Genomic DNA, 14,428 nt, shown 5'->3' with positions numbered 1-14,428 from the left:
CATAAATTAAATATTTAGAAAGCTATCAAAGCTGTGAGGTATCTACTATAATTTGGTTGTTAATTGGACCAAGTGAACCAGAGTAATTATTTTATAGTGGGGGATTTCAACTTCCCCAATATTAACTGGGATACTCAGAGTGTAAAAGGCTTAGAGGGTACAAAATTCTTAACGTGCATCCAGGAGAGCTTTTTGAGCCAGCATGTAGAAAGTCCTACAAGAGAGAGGGCGGTACTGGACCTAATTCTAGGGAATGTGGCCGGCCAAGTGGAAGAAGTGCTAGTAGGTGAGCACTTTGGTGACAGTGACCATAATTCGGTGAGATTTAAGGTGGTCATGGAAAAGGATAGGGAGGGGCCGGAAATAAAGGTTCTAAATTGGGGGAAGGCCGATTTTAATAGGATAAGGCAGGATCTGGCCAAAATGGACTGGGATCAGCTGCTTGTAGGAAAATCCGCATCGGAGCAATGGGAGTCTTTCAGAAGGGAGATTGAGACCATACAATTGCAACATGTTCCCGTAAAGGTCAAGGGTGGTTCCAAGAACTCCAGGGAACATTGGATGTCAGGGGATATACGAGAATGGATTAGGAAAAAAAGGAGGGCTTTTGGCAGATACAAAAGGCTAAAGACGGAGGAAGCCCTAGAGGAGTACAAAAAGTGCAGGGGATACTTAAAAAAGAAATTAGGAGATCAAGGAGGGGCCATGAAATAACACTGGCGAGCAAAATAAAGGAAAATCCTAAGATGTTTCATAAGTATATTAAGGGAAAAAATAGGGCCCATTAGGGACAAAAATGGCAATCTGCGTGTGGAGCCGGCAGATGTAGGAGGGGTTCTAAAAGAATTTTTTGCATCTGTTTTCACTATGGAGAAGGACGATGTAGACATAGAAATACGGCAGGGGGACTGTGATATACTCGAACATGTTAACATCGAGCGGGAGGAGGTATTGGCGGTTTTAGCAGGCCTAAAAATGGATAAATCCCCAGGCCCGGACGAAATGTATCCCAGGCTACTGTGTGAGGCAAAGGAGGAGATTGCGGGGGCTCGAACACATATATTCAGAACCTCTCTGGCCACAGGGGATGTGCCAGAGGACTGGAGAACCGCTAATGTGGTACCATTATTCAAGAAGGGGAGTAGGGAAAAACCGGGGAACTACAGGCCAGTGAGCCTAACATCAGTGGTAGGAAAATTATTGGAAAAAATTCTGAAGGACAAAATTAGTCTCCACTTGGAGAAGCAAGGATTAATCAGGGATAGTCAACATGGCTTTGTCAAGGGAAGATCATGTCTGACTAATTTGATTGAATTTTTTGAGGGGGTGACTAGGCGTGTGGATGAGGGTAACGCAGTGGATGTGGTATACATGGATTTCAGTAAGGCCTTCGATAAAGTCCCCCACAGGAGACTGGTCAAGAAGGTACGAGCCCATGGAATCCAGGGTGCCTTGGCACTTTGGATACAAAACTGGCTTAGTGGCAGAAGGCAGAGGGTGATGGTCGAAGGTTGTTTTTGTGACTGGAAGCCTGTGGCCAGTGGGGTACCACAGGGATCTGTGCTGGGGCCCTTGCTGTTTGTGGTCTACATTAATGACTTGGATATGAATGTAAAAGGTATGATCAGTAAGTTCGCTGATGATACAAAAATTGGTAGGGTGGTAAATAGCGAGGAGGATAGCCTCAGTCTGCAGGACGATATAGATGGGTTGGTCAGATGGGCGGAACAGTGGCAAATGGAATTTAACCCGGAAAAGTGCAAGGTGATGCACTTTGGAGGGACTAACAAGGCAAGGGAATACACAATGAATGGGAGGACCCTAGGCAAGACAGAGGGTCAGAGGGATCTTGGTGTGCAAGTTCACAGATCCCTGAAGGCAGCGGAACAGGTAGATAAGGTGGTAAAGAAGGCATATGGGATACTTACCTTTATTAGCCGAGGCATAGAATTATAAGAGCAAGGAGGTTATGATGGAGCTGTATAAAACACTGGTTAGGCCACAGCTGGAGCAGTTCTGGTCGCCACACTACAGGAAGGATGTGATCGCTTTGGAGAGGGTGCAGAGGAGATTCACCAGGATGTTACCAGGGCTGGAGCGCTTCAGCTATGAAGAGAGACTGGGAAAATTAGGTTTGTTTTCCTTGGAGCAGAGGAGGCTGAGGGGGGACATGATTGAGGTGTACAAAATTATGAGGGGCACAGATAGGATGGATACTAAGGAGCTTTTTCCCTTCGTTGAGGGTTCTATAACAAGGGGACATAGATTCAAGGTAAAAGGCGGGAGGTTTAGAGGGGATTTGAGAAAGAACTTTTTCACCCAGAGGGTGGTTGGAGTCTGGAACTCACTGCCTGAAAGGGTTGTGGAAGCAGGAACCCTCACAACATTCAAGAAGCATTTGGATGAGCACTTGAAATGCCATAGCATACAAGGCTACGGACCAAATGCTGGAATATGGGATTAGAGTAGACAGGGCTTGATGGCCAGCGCGGACACGATGGGCCGAAGGGCCTCTATCCGTGCTGTATAACTCTATGACTCTAAAATACAGAAATTTGAAATGGGCTAGCTTCAATATGGAAGAAGCTTCCACATCAGTGTGTTGAAAATCTGAACCAACCAAATGATGCACAACTGAAGCAAAATGCAAGTGTACACCTGTTTGGCTCAGCAGTTCTGTAGGTTCCAAGCCAATACATTGTTTATGAAACGTTAAATGTCAGTATTCAGCGCATTCTTTTTAATGTGGTTGCTTTCACGGGAGTATTTAAGAAAGAACTTGCATTTATAGACCGCTTTTCACATCCTCGGGATGCCCCAAAATGCTTCCCAGCCGAAGAATTACTTTTGAAGTGCAGTCACAATTCTTATGTTGGCAAACACAACAACTTTGCACAAAGTCCCACAAACAGTAATGAGATAAATGACAAGTTAACCTGTTTTGGTGGTAGAATCATAGAAAAGTACTGCACAGAAGGAGGCCATTCGGCCCATCGTGTCTGTGCCAGCCGAAGAAAAGCTATCCAGCCTAAACCCACTTTCCAGCTCTTGGTCCGTAGCCTTGTAGGTTACAGGTGCATATCCAGGTACTTTTTAAATGTGATGAGGATTTCTATCCCTACCACCCTTTCAGGCAGTGAGTTCCAGACCCCCACCACCCTCTGGGTGAAAGATTTTCTCCTCAACTCCTCTCTAATCCTTTTACCAATTACTTAAAATCTATGCCCCCTGATTATTGACCTCTCTGCTAATGGAAATAAGGCCTTCCTATCCGCTCTATCTAGACACCGTATAATTTTATACACCTCAATTAAATCTCCCTTCAGCCTCCTCTGTTGCAAAGAAAAAAACCCCAGCCTATCCAATCTTTCCTCATAGCTAAAATTCTCCAGTCCTGGCAACACCCTTGTAAATCTTGTCTGTACCCTCTCTAGTGCAATCACATCTTTCCTGTAATGTGGTGACTATAGAAACATAGAAAATAGGAGCAGGAATAGGCCATTCGGCCCTTCGAGCCTGCTCCACCATTCAATATGATCATAGCTGATCCTCTATCTCAATACCATATTCCCACTCTCTCCCCATACCCCTTGATGTTTTTTGTGTCTAAAAATCTGTCTAGCTCCTTCTTAAATATATTCAGTGATTTGGCCTCCACAGCCTTCTGTGATAGAGAATTCCACAGGTTCACCACCCTCTTGAGTGAAGAAATTTCTCCTCAACTCAGTTCTAAATGTCCTACCCCGTATCCTGAGACTGTGACCCCTCGTTCTGGACCCTCCAGCCAGGGGAAACATCCTTCCTGCATCCAGTCTGTCGAGTCCTGTCAGAATTTTATATGTTTCAATGAGATCCCCTCTCATTCTTCTAAACTGGAGAGAATACAGGCTGAGTCGACCCAATCTCTCCTCACATGACAATCCTGCCATCCCAGGAATCAGTCTGGTGAACCTTCGCTGCACTCCCTCCATGGCAAGTATATCCTTTCTTAGGTAAGGAGACCAAAACTGCACACAATACTCCAGGTGTGGTCTCACCAAGGCCCTGTATAACTGCAGTAAGACACCCTTGCTCCTATACTCAAATGCTCTTGCAATGAAGGCCAACATACCATTTGCCTTCTTAACTGCTTGCTGCACCTGCATGTTTGCTTTCAGTGACTGGTGTACAAAGACACCCAGGTCCCTTTGTACATCAACATTCCCCAATCTATCACCATTTAAATAACACTCTGCCTTTCTGTTTTTCCTTTCAAAGTGGATAACTTCACATTTATCCACGTTATAATGCATCTTCCATGTATTTGCCCACTCACTCAACTTGCCTAAATCGCCTTGAAGCCTCTTTGCATCCTCCTCACAACTCACGATCCCACCTAGTTTTGTGTCGTTAGCAAACTTGGAAATATTACATTTGGTTCCCTCATCCAAATCATTGATATATATTGTGAATAGTTGGGGCCCAAGCACTGATCCCTGCGGTACCCCACTAGTCACTGCCTGCCACCCCGAAAAAGACCCATTTATTCCTACTCTCTGTTCCTGTCTATTAGCCAATTTTCAATCCATGCCAGTCTATTACCACCAATCCCATGTGCTTTAATTTTGCACAATAATCTCTTATGTGGGACTTTATCAAAGTCTTTCTGAAAATCCAAATAAACCACATCCACTGGTTCTCCTTTATCTATTTTACCAGTTACATCCTCAAAAAACTCCAGTAGGTTTGTCAAACATGATTTCCCTTTCATAAATCCATGTTGACTTTGTCTAATCCCGTTGATATTTTCTAAATGTCCTGTTATCACATCCTTTATAATAGACTCTAGCATTTTCCCTACTACTGATGTTAGGCTAACTGGTCTGTAGTTCCCTGTTTTCTCTCTCCCTCCTTTTTTAAATAGTGGTGTTACATTTGCCACCCTCCAATCTGCAGGAACTGTTCCATAATCTATCAAATTTTGGAAGATGACAACTAATGCATCCACTATTTCCATGACTACCTCTTTTAGTACTCTAGGATACAGATTATCAGGCCCTGGGGATTTATTGGCTTTCAGTCCCATTAATTTCTCCAGCACTTTTTACTAATACTAATTTCCTTTAATTCCTCCTTCTCACTAATCCCTTGGTTCCCTAGCATTTCTAAAAAGTTATGTGTCCTCTTCTGTGAAGACAGAACCAAAGTATTTGTTTAATTGCTCTGCCATTTCCTTCTTCCCCATTATAAATTCTCCTGTTTCTGACTGTAAGGGACCTACATTTGTCTTCACTAATCTTCACTAATCCAGAACTGTATGCTGTACTCTAGCTGTAGCCGAACTAGTGTTTTCTAACGTTTTGACATAACCTCCCTGCTCTTACGTTCTATGCTTTGGCTAATAAAGGAAAGTATCCCGTATGCCTTAACCGCCTTATCTACCTTCAGGGATCTGTGGACATGCACTCCAAGGTCCCTCTGTTCCTCTGCACCTCTCAGTAACCTCCCATTTATTGTGTATTCCCTTGCCTTGTTTGCCCACCCCAAATGCATTACCTTACATTTATCCAGATTGAATTCCATTTGCCACTTTTCTGCTCACCTCATCTCACCATTGATATTTTCCTGCAGTCTACAACTTTCCTCCTTGCTATCAACCACATGGCCAATTTTTGTATCATCTGCAAACTTCTTAATCATGCCCCCACATTTAAGTCTAAATCATTGATATATATCACAAAAAGCAAGGGACCTCGTACTGAGCTCTGCGGCATCCCACTGGAAACAGCCTTCTAGTCACAAAAACACCTGTCGGCCCTTTGCTTCCTGCCACTGAGCCAATTTTGGATCCAACTTGCCACTTTCCCTTGGATCCCATGGGCTTTTACTTTTCTGACCAGTCTGCCATGTGGGACCTTGTCAAAAGCCTTGCTAAAATGTATGTAGACTACATCAAATGCGCCACCCTCATTGACCCTTCTTGTTACCTCCTCAAAAAATTCAATCAAGTTAGTCAGACACGACCTTCCCTTAACAAAGCCATGCTAACTGTCCTTGATTAATCCGTGCCTTTCTAAATGACTATTAATAATGTCCCTCAGAATTGTTTCCAGTAATTTGCCCACCACCAAGGTTAGGCTGACTGGCCTGTAATTAATTGGTCTATCCCTTTCTCCCTTTTTTAAACAATGGTACAATGTTAGCAGTTCTCCACCACCACGCCTGTAGCCAGAGAGGATTGGAAAATGATGGTCAGCGCCTCTGCTATTTTCTCCCCTGCTTCTCTTAACAGCCTGGGATATGTTTCATCCGGGCCTGGCGATTTATCTACTTTCAAAGATCCTAAACCCCTTAATATTTCCTCTCTCTCTATGTTTATCTCATCCAATATTTCACAGTCCTCTTCCTTAATTACAATGTCTGCATCGTCTCCCTCTTTTGTGAGGGCAGGCGCAAAGTATTCCTTAAGAACCATACCTACGTCTTCCGCCTCTATGCATAGGTTACCCTTTTGGTCTCTAATAGGCCCTACTCTTTCCTTAGTTATCACCTTGCTCTTTATGTATTTCTAAAACATCTTTGGATTTTCCCTGATTTTACTAGCCAATATTTTTTCATGCCTTCTCTTTGCTTTCCTAATTTCCTTTTTAATTTCACCCCTGCAGTTTCTATACTCCTTGGTATCTGACATAAGCTTCCCTTTTTTTGCCTTATCCCACCTAACTGGTGTTGGTTGAGGGATAAATGTTAGAATCATAGGATCTTACAGCCCAGAAGGAGGCTATTCGGCCCATTGTGCCTGTGCCGGCTCTTTGAAAGAGTTATCCAATTAATCCTACTCATTTACTGTTTCCCCATAAGAATTCCCTTCGGAGGCCATGAAAGGCGTAGCCTAGGCCTCACAGCAGTGAGCCTTTGGGAATCCCTACAATCTAGGAAAGTCTGACACAACCAATTGGTAACAGTTGAGTACCTTATTTGGAATAAGAATGGAGTCAAGTACACACAGTACAGTAAACAGTAATTTATACTGAACAGCAAAGGCAAAGCTCACCCGAGTGGTGTTCAGGGCAGAATTGTATTCTGGTGCCAGCGCAGTTGTTCCGGACGATCGCATCCTAGTCGTGCTATTTCTTTACAAAAAGCATGAGTTTTGGGCTGATCTTTATGGTAGAAATGATACTTGATGTTCAACAGGCATCATTAACCCATTCAGGTTACTTTCCCCTATCTCTAATTAGAGTAGGCCAATAGAGGGCTGCCAACAGTGGGCCCTGGGTCTGATGATGTTCACATGCCCAAAGGTTAACTCCTTCTAAGTTGGAGACCTTCAACCTTTCTTTTTCAACTTTCTTGCAGACCCTGCAGTTTTCGTACAACTGCTAAGCACGTAGCCGTGTCTGTTTCCAGAAATGGACCTCTGAGTTACTGTGTTGTCAAGGCCTTGCTTGCAGCTGCGCACCCTATTTCTGTTGGGGAGGGCTGCCTGTCTTTTCCCAGGCTGACAGGACACTATTATCTTCACAACATTTACAAAAAAACATTATGCTTATGAATGCATTACAGAGGTATCCGAAAGCATATGCAACTACGTTAATGATTATATGGTTCAAGCTACTGAAGGCTATCATGATTAAATGTAAAACACAAAAATAGTTTGTTTGACCAAACTACCTACACAATTGTCTAGTTAACATACAAAATAAATGATTTGGTTAAAGTTTGTGGTTAAAATACAAATTATAAACGAGGTTATCTGTGATTAAACGTAAGTAAATGAAGTATAAATGTGCACACAGAATCATTTCCCTCAATAGCCCTGCAAATTTTTGCTTTTCAAGTATATATCCAATTCCTTTTTGAAAGTTACTATTGAATCTGCTTCCATCACACTTTCTGGCAGCATTAAAGATCATAACTTGCTGCGTTAAACAATTCTCCTCATCTCCTCTGTTTCTTTTGCCAATTATCTTAAATCTGTGCCCTCTGGTTACCGACCTTCCTGCCAGTGGAAACAGTTTCTCTTTATTTACTCAATCAAAATCCGACATAATTTTGAACATCTCTATTAAATCTCCCCTTAACTTTCTCTGCTCGAAGAACAACAACCCCATCTCCTCCAGTCTTTCCACATAACTGAAGCCCCTCATCCATGGTACCATTCTAATAAATCGTCTCTGCAAGGCTATTCACTTTAATTGCAACACATTGTCCAGACATTGGATGTGATGAATTAACACTCCTAGGTTTCTTTCTAAATCTCTCTACCAATTCAGTCCCATGCATTGTATACCTTACAGCAATATCTTACAATTAATGTAAGATTACACTTGCCATGTTGCCCAATTCCATACCTGACCCAAATCTCCTGTGTTACCACACTACTTTAGGGTAAATTTAACAAGCTCATATTTGGCTCTTGTATCGAGGTTATTAATATAGAACAGAAAAAGGGCTGCAAGGACTCTGGCCTCGTGGCACTCCACCTCCTTAGTCTCGTTATATTTTACCTTGTGACTACAGTTTATTTTTAAAAAAATGTCAACATCCAATCCCATGTATTTTTACTTAGTCAAAGCTTTCTGACCAAATAAAGCTACATCATGGGTGAATCGCATCATCTACTTTATCTGCAACATCCTCAATATAGTCAGGGAGACTGGTCACCTAAGATCCATGCTGGCCATTTCTCTTTATTGCTATACAGGTACTCCTCCAGCCTGCCCCTGAGAACAGATTCCATTATTTTATCCATTATTGATGTTCGGTTGATGGGCCTGCAGAGCAGGCTAGGACATTGGGAGAACTGCCCTGTTCTTCTTCCAGAAGTGCTATGGAGTTCTTGGGCCCACATGATAAAGCCTCATAAAGCAGTCCTTTGATACTAAACATCTGTGATTTTTCTAATTGTACCACATCCATGGTTTGACTATCTTGTGTACAGTCACTTGAACTCTGCAGTTCTGCCTTTCGGTTCAGCATTCTATTTGCTAATTGAGTCTATTAATGCTCCTAGATTGTTCAATTTCACCCTAAGCTACTTCAACACGCTTCATGGAATAAGTATGGCGCCTGTTTTTTTTCATCCTATATTCAACACTTTATACTTCTCTATATTAAGTTCTATCTGCTATTGGTCTATCCACTTAGCTGTCTTGCCTAACTCATTTTGTAGGACCCTGGTTACCTCTTCACCTGCTCCCTCTAATTTGGTATTGTCTACGATTTTGATCTATTTGCATTAAGCTTCTGAATGCAAGTTGTTCTGGATTTGGAGCAGAAAGGCTTCTAACACCAATACCCAGGCCACTCCACACAGTACAAATTCACACTCGCCTCAAAGTCAGTTCCTGAATATGTATCCGCTGCTTCCTATCACTCAGCAAATTTCTTATCCTTTCCCAGGTTACTCCTTGAATTCCCAAAGTTTTAACAAGTAACAATATGGAACTTAGTCAAATGCTTTTTGGAAGTCTTGGTTAGTCAGCATCATAGGGCTGTCTCCAAAAAAAGTCGAGCCATCAGGGAAAAGCAGCGTCTGTCCAAGTCTAAAAGAATTGCCATGACGTGGTGCAAAGATTTTATTTCTTGTATCGCAACATTATCACTTTTCTTTGCCTAGATCATCGCGAAGTTCAGTGTGGATAACCGGACAAGAGCTTTGGTGCAGGCACTACACAGAGCTTCTGATGTCAGGGTGTACATTAATCGAGTAGAAGAGCTGAGTTACCACCTTTTGGAATTTCCTGAAACCAGGGCTGTGGCTGTCAAGGTAAATGAGAGACTGAAGTTCTTGTCCTTTTTTTTTATAGGAGCGAATTGGTTGAAATTTGCTTTGTGTTTGCTACTCCCCCAACCTTGCTGCACTGCCCCACTACACACTATGTAAGGAATCTTACAACACCAGGTTATAGTCCAACAGTTTTATTTTAAAATCACAAGCTTTCGGAGATTATTTCCTTCATCAGGTGAGTGAGTGAAAGGTTCTCAAATCGCATATCTTATATTAGGCTGGGACACGATCACACCAATCAAAGGTGTCGTTGGTGTTCAGACAGGTTAGCCATGGAAAACAGTACTGAATACACAATGGGTCAGATTACAAAGCCAGAGAGAGAAAGAGACCCGAAAGGCAGAGAGAGAGAGACTGTCCAGTTGTATTAAAAACAGATAACTTTTTTTTTCCTGCTGTTGGGGTTACGTATAGCGTGATATGAACCCAAGATCCCGGTTGAGGCCGCCCTCATGGGTGTGGAACTTGGCTATCAATTTCTGCTCGACGATTTTGCGTTGTCGTGTGTCTCGAAGGCCGCCTTGGAGAACGCTTACCCGAAGATCGGTGGCTGAATGTCCATGACTGCTAAAGTGTTCCCCGACTGGGAGGGAACCCTCCTGTCTGGCGATTGTTGCACAGTGTCCGTTCATCCGTTGTCGCAGTGTCTGCATGGTCTCGCCAATGTACCATGCTCCGGGGCATCCTTTCCTGCAACGTATGAGGTAGACAACGTTGACCGAGTCACAGGAGTATGAACCATGTACCTGGTGGGTGGTGTCCTCTCGTGTGATGGTGGTATCTGTGTCGATCATCTGGCATGTCTTGCAGAGGTTGCCGTGGCAGGATTGTGTGGTGTCGTGGATGCTGTTCTCCTGAAAGCTGGGTAATTTGCTGCGAGCGATGGTCTGGTTGAGGTTGGGTGGCTGTTTAAAGGCGAGTAGAGGAGGCGTGGGGTTGGCCTTAGTGAGGTGTTCGTCGTCATCGATGACATGTTGAAGGTTGCGGAGAACATGGCGTAGTTTTTCCGTTCCGGGGAAGTACTGGACGACGAAGGGTACTCTGTTGGTTGCGTCCCGTGTTTGTTTTCTGAGGAGGTCTATGCGATTCTTCGCTGTGGCCCGTCGGAACTGTCGATCGACAAGTCGAGCGTCATATCCGGTTCTTACAAGGGCGTCTTTCAGCGCCGTTAGGTGTCCATCGCGTTCCTCCTCGTCTGAGCAGATCCTGTGTATTCGTAGGGCCTGTCCATAGGGGATGGCCTCTTTGACATGGTTAGGGTGGAAGCTGGAAAAGTGGAGCATCGTGAGGTTGTCCGTGGGCTTGCGGTAGAGTGAGGTGCCCGTCTTTGATGGAGATTTGTGTGTCCAAGAAAGAAACCGATTCTGAGGAGTAGTCCATGGTGAGTTTGATGGTGGGATGGAACTTGTTGATGTTATCGTGTAGTCTCTTCAGTGATTCTTCGCCGTGGGTCCATAGGAAGAAAATGTCGTCGATGTATCTGGTGTATAGCGTTGGTTGGAGGTCCTGTGCAGTGAAGAAGTCGTGCTCGAACTTGTGCATGAAAATGTTGGCATATTGGGGTGCAAATTTGGTCCCCATGGCTGTTCCGTGTGTTTGGGTAAAGAACTGGTTATTGAAGGTGAAGACATTGTGATCCAGGATGAAGCGGATGAGTTGTAGGATGGCATCCGGAGATTGGCTGTTGTTGGTGTTGAGTATTGAGACTGTTGCAGCGATGCCGTCATCGTGGGGGATACTGGTGTAGAGTGCCGAGACGTCCATCGTGGTGAGAAGTGTTCCTGGTTCAACTGGTCCGTGGGTGCTGAGTTTTTGTAGGAAGTCTGTAGTGTCGTGACAGAAGCTGGGGGTTCCCTGTACGATGGGTTTCAGGATTCCCTCGACGTACATGTCGTGCTTGGGTTCATGTCACGCTACACGTAACCCTACCAGCAGGAAAAAAAAAGTTATCTTTTTAATACAACTGGACATTCTCTCTCTCTCTTTCTCTCTCTCTGCCTTTCGGGTCTCTTTCTCTCTCTGGCTTTGTAATCTGATCCATTGTGTATTCAGTACTGTTTTCCGTGGCTAACCTGTCTGAACACCAATGACACCTTTGATTGGTGTGATCGTGTCCCAGCCTAATATAAGATATGCGATTTGAGAACCTTTCACTCACTCACCTGACGAAGGCGATAATCTCCGAAAGCTTGTGATTTTAAAATAAAACTGTTGGACTATAACCTGGTGTTGTAAGATTCCTTACATTTGTCCACCCCAGTCCATCACCGGCATCTCCACATCACCACTACACACTAGTCAAGGGTTGAACGTGAAGCGATTTCCTAGCGTTGTAAAACTAAGTGCAAAGTTTTCACAAGTGTTATTTGATCTACCGTGACGTTGCACACGGGACGTTAAGACCAAGTACAGTATTTAGGTCAAGCAGGGCTATAGAGGGTGTAGGGGATAATTGGATCCAGATGAGGGAGGGGAGAGATGTGGGGGCACAAGAAAGCGGAGATGGGGGAGTTTTGGTGAGTGGGGATGGAAGCAATTCCATCTTCAGGACTCTGATATTCTTTCAATGGGCGGGGGTTGCAGGGAGTGAGTGGGGTGCAAGCAATCCCATTTCCAGGGCCCCAATATCCTTTCAGTGGGTGGGGGTTGCAGGGAGTAAGTGGGCTTGAATGTGCTCTCAGTGGACTGACACCTCACCCTGGCTGGAATGATTATGGGAGGTTGCAGGACTTCCCATCTCTAGGGCCTGAATGCACTATCACAGGGTCCTTCTGAGTGATGGGATACATGTTTAATTCCAACAATTGGGGGTTGTGAATCAGTGAGTTGGGCCTTTGAGGGAGCAGGGAGACACTTCAATTACAAGGGCACAGGTTCCAGGGAGCTGTTCTGCAGAACTCAGAAAAAGAAAGAGTACGCGTTGGCGTAGAATTATGAAGCTGTGTGGGCCCATGACAGGTGGAGAAAATTTTATTACACAGCTGCAGGGACGGGTGAATATTGGCCAAGGAATTGGCGTTGTTGTGCCGTGAATAGGCCACCAGCAAATGAGGGGGGACAGGAAAGAAGGCCAGAATAATTGGACCATGAAAATGTAAAAATATTTAAATATAAAATATTAATATAACAAAGATATAGCCATTGAAATTTAAAACACATTACTTGGATTGAAATTAAAAATTAAGTTGATGTGAAAAATCTCGGGCTGGGATGAAAATGTGAGAGGCTGGCTGGAGGCTGCACAGAAGAAGAGCCAAGAAATTTTGGGGGAAAAACAATACTTGGAGGGGGAAATGAACAAAGCTAATATCAGTTATGTGATTAAAATTTAAGTGAAGATCTCACCTATTCATTCATCTCATAAAAATCTTATCAAGGCAATGAGATTCAGTACTGAGAAGAGGTCTCCACAGTGTCACTCAGTGGCCAGAATGTGGATCTGCAGGCTGACCCAAAACAGGTCTTAAATTATTCTAGTATCACAGAGATGTCACATTAATGGGAAAATCCTATTAAAAATGTTACAGGACAGGCATTGCTAAGTTGTGGACACAATATTGGAAAATCCATAGACACAGTTGACATAGGACTTTTGAATGGAAAGATGACAGCACACTCCATTTTTAACAATGTTGACACACCTCAATTTATAACTGTTGTCACTAGGATTCTAGTCCTTCCAAAATTGAGTGTTGCCATAAGAAAACATTTGACAAGTAACGCCAGGGTGAAGTGCTGATGGCAGTATGATCTGTCACTGGTGCTGTAGTGGTGCGAATAATTTTGAGGTAATGAATTCAGAGTATTAGTAAGAATTGCATTGCACACATTCAAGTGTATTGGCGTGAGTAGGATTTCTCTCTCATCCCCCCCCCCCCCCCCCCCCACCCCAGCCGAGGTACTATTACCAAAATGCTAAATAAGTACTAATAGATTAAATAAACTGGTGATATTGTAAAGAATGTTAGAAAAAAAGAGCATTTGGTCCATTAAGTTTACTCCCGTCCAAAACTGGCCTGCAGTTAAAACCGGGGACTAGTTTTTAAATGTTGATTTCAGCAAAAAAGTTAGATTCAGTTGTGGTATACGTTGACTGCCACTAAGAACTGCTGTTGCACTTTGTAGAACATATTCGAGCACTTAGAAGCACCGGAGAGCTGGCTGTGGACAATTACAGGGCATACAAATATGTCTCTATTGCCTTTCTGCTGAGTTTTTTTCATGGATATTTCATTTTCATTTTGGCAAGACTAGCTAGCCGTACTAACTTTTATTCCATTAAACATGCAATATAAATCCTGTGATGAATACTTCAAGCTTTCAAAAATTATTATTTTTTTAAAACAGGAGAAGCTAATTCCTTGTTTGTTACGCCTGAGGCAGGCAAGTGATGATACCCTTCAGAATGCTGTCAGGGAGGCTCTGGCTTTGATCGGATATACAGACCCTGTCAAAGGCCGTGGCATTAGAGTCCTGGCTATTGACGGAGGAGGAACGAGGTAATTGATTTTTTGATTTTAATAAATGTTTCAAGTGTGGCTTTTAATATTGCACCGAGGTGGCCCTCCCTCGTCTTCATCTTCACCCAACAGCATACTATCCCTGACCAAGAGATTGAGCAAATAGTTCCCTAGGTTCCTGCCCGTGCTGCTTTTT

General features: G+C 43.6%; 1 protein-coding gene across 1 annotated transcript in view; it reads left to right on the top strand.

Annotated features, from left to right (window-relative positions):
* The window catches only part of pnpla8 (patatin-like phospholipase domain containing 8), an 85,982-nt gene that overhangs the window by 2,331 nt on the left and 69,223 nt on the right, over positions 1–14,428 (top strand). Inside the window, exons 2-3 of the mRNA XM_067999887.1 lie at positions 9,602–9,751; positions 14,120–14,271. Coding sequence (XP_067855988.1) covers positions 9,602–9,751; positions 14,120–14,271 — 302 coding nt within the window. The remainder of the gene's footprint in view (positions 1–9,601; positions 9,752–14,119; positions 14,272–14,428) is intronic.

This window comes from Heptranchias perlo, chromosome 18 (genome assembly GCF_035084215.1).
Source record: "Heptranchias perlo isolate sHepPer1 chromosome 18, sHepPer1.hap1, whole genome shotgun sequence".
Taxonomy (NCBI): Eukaryota; Metazoa; Chordata; class Chondrichthyes; order Hexanchiformes; family Hexanchidae; genus Heptranchias; species Heptranchias perlo.
This window is presented reverse-complemented; position numbering and strand designations above follow the sequence as displayed.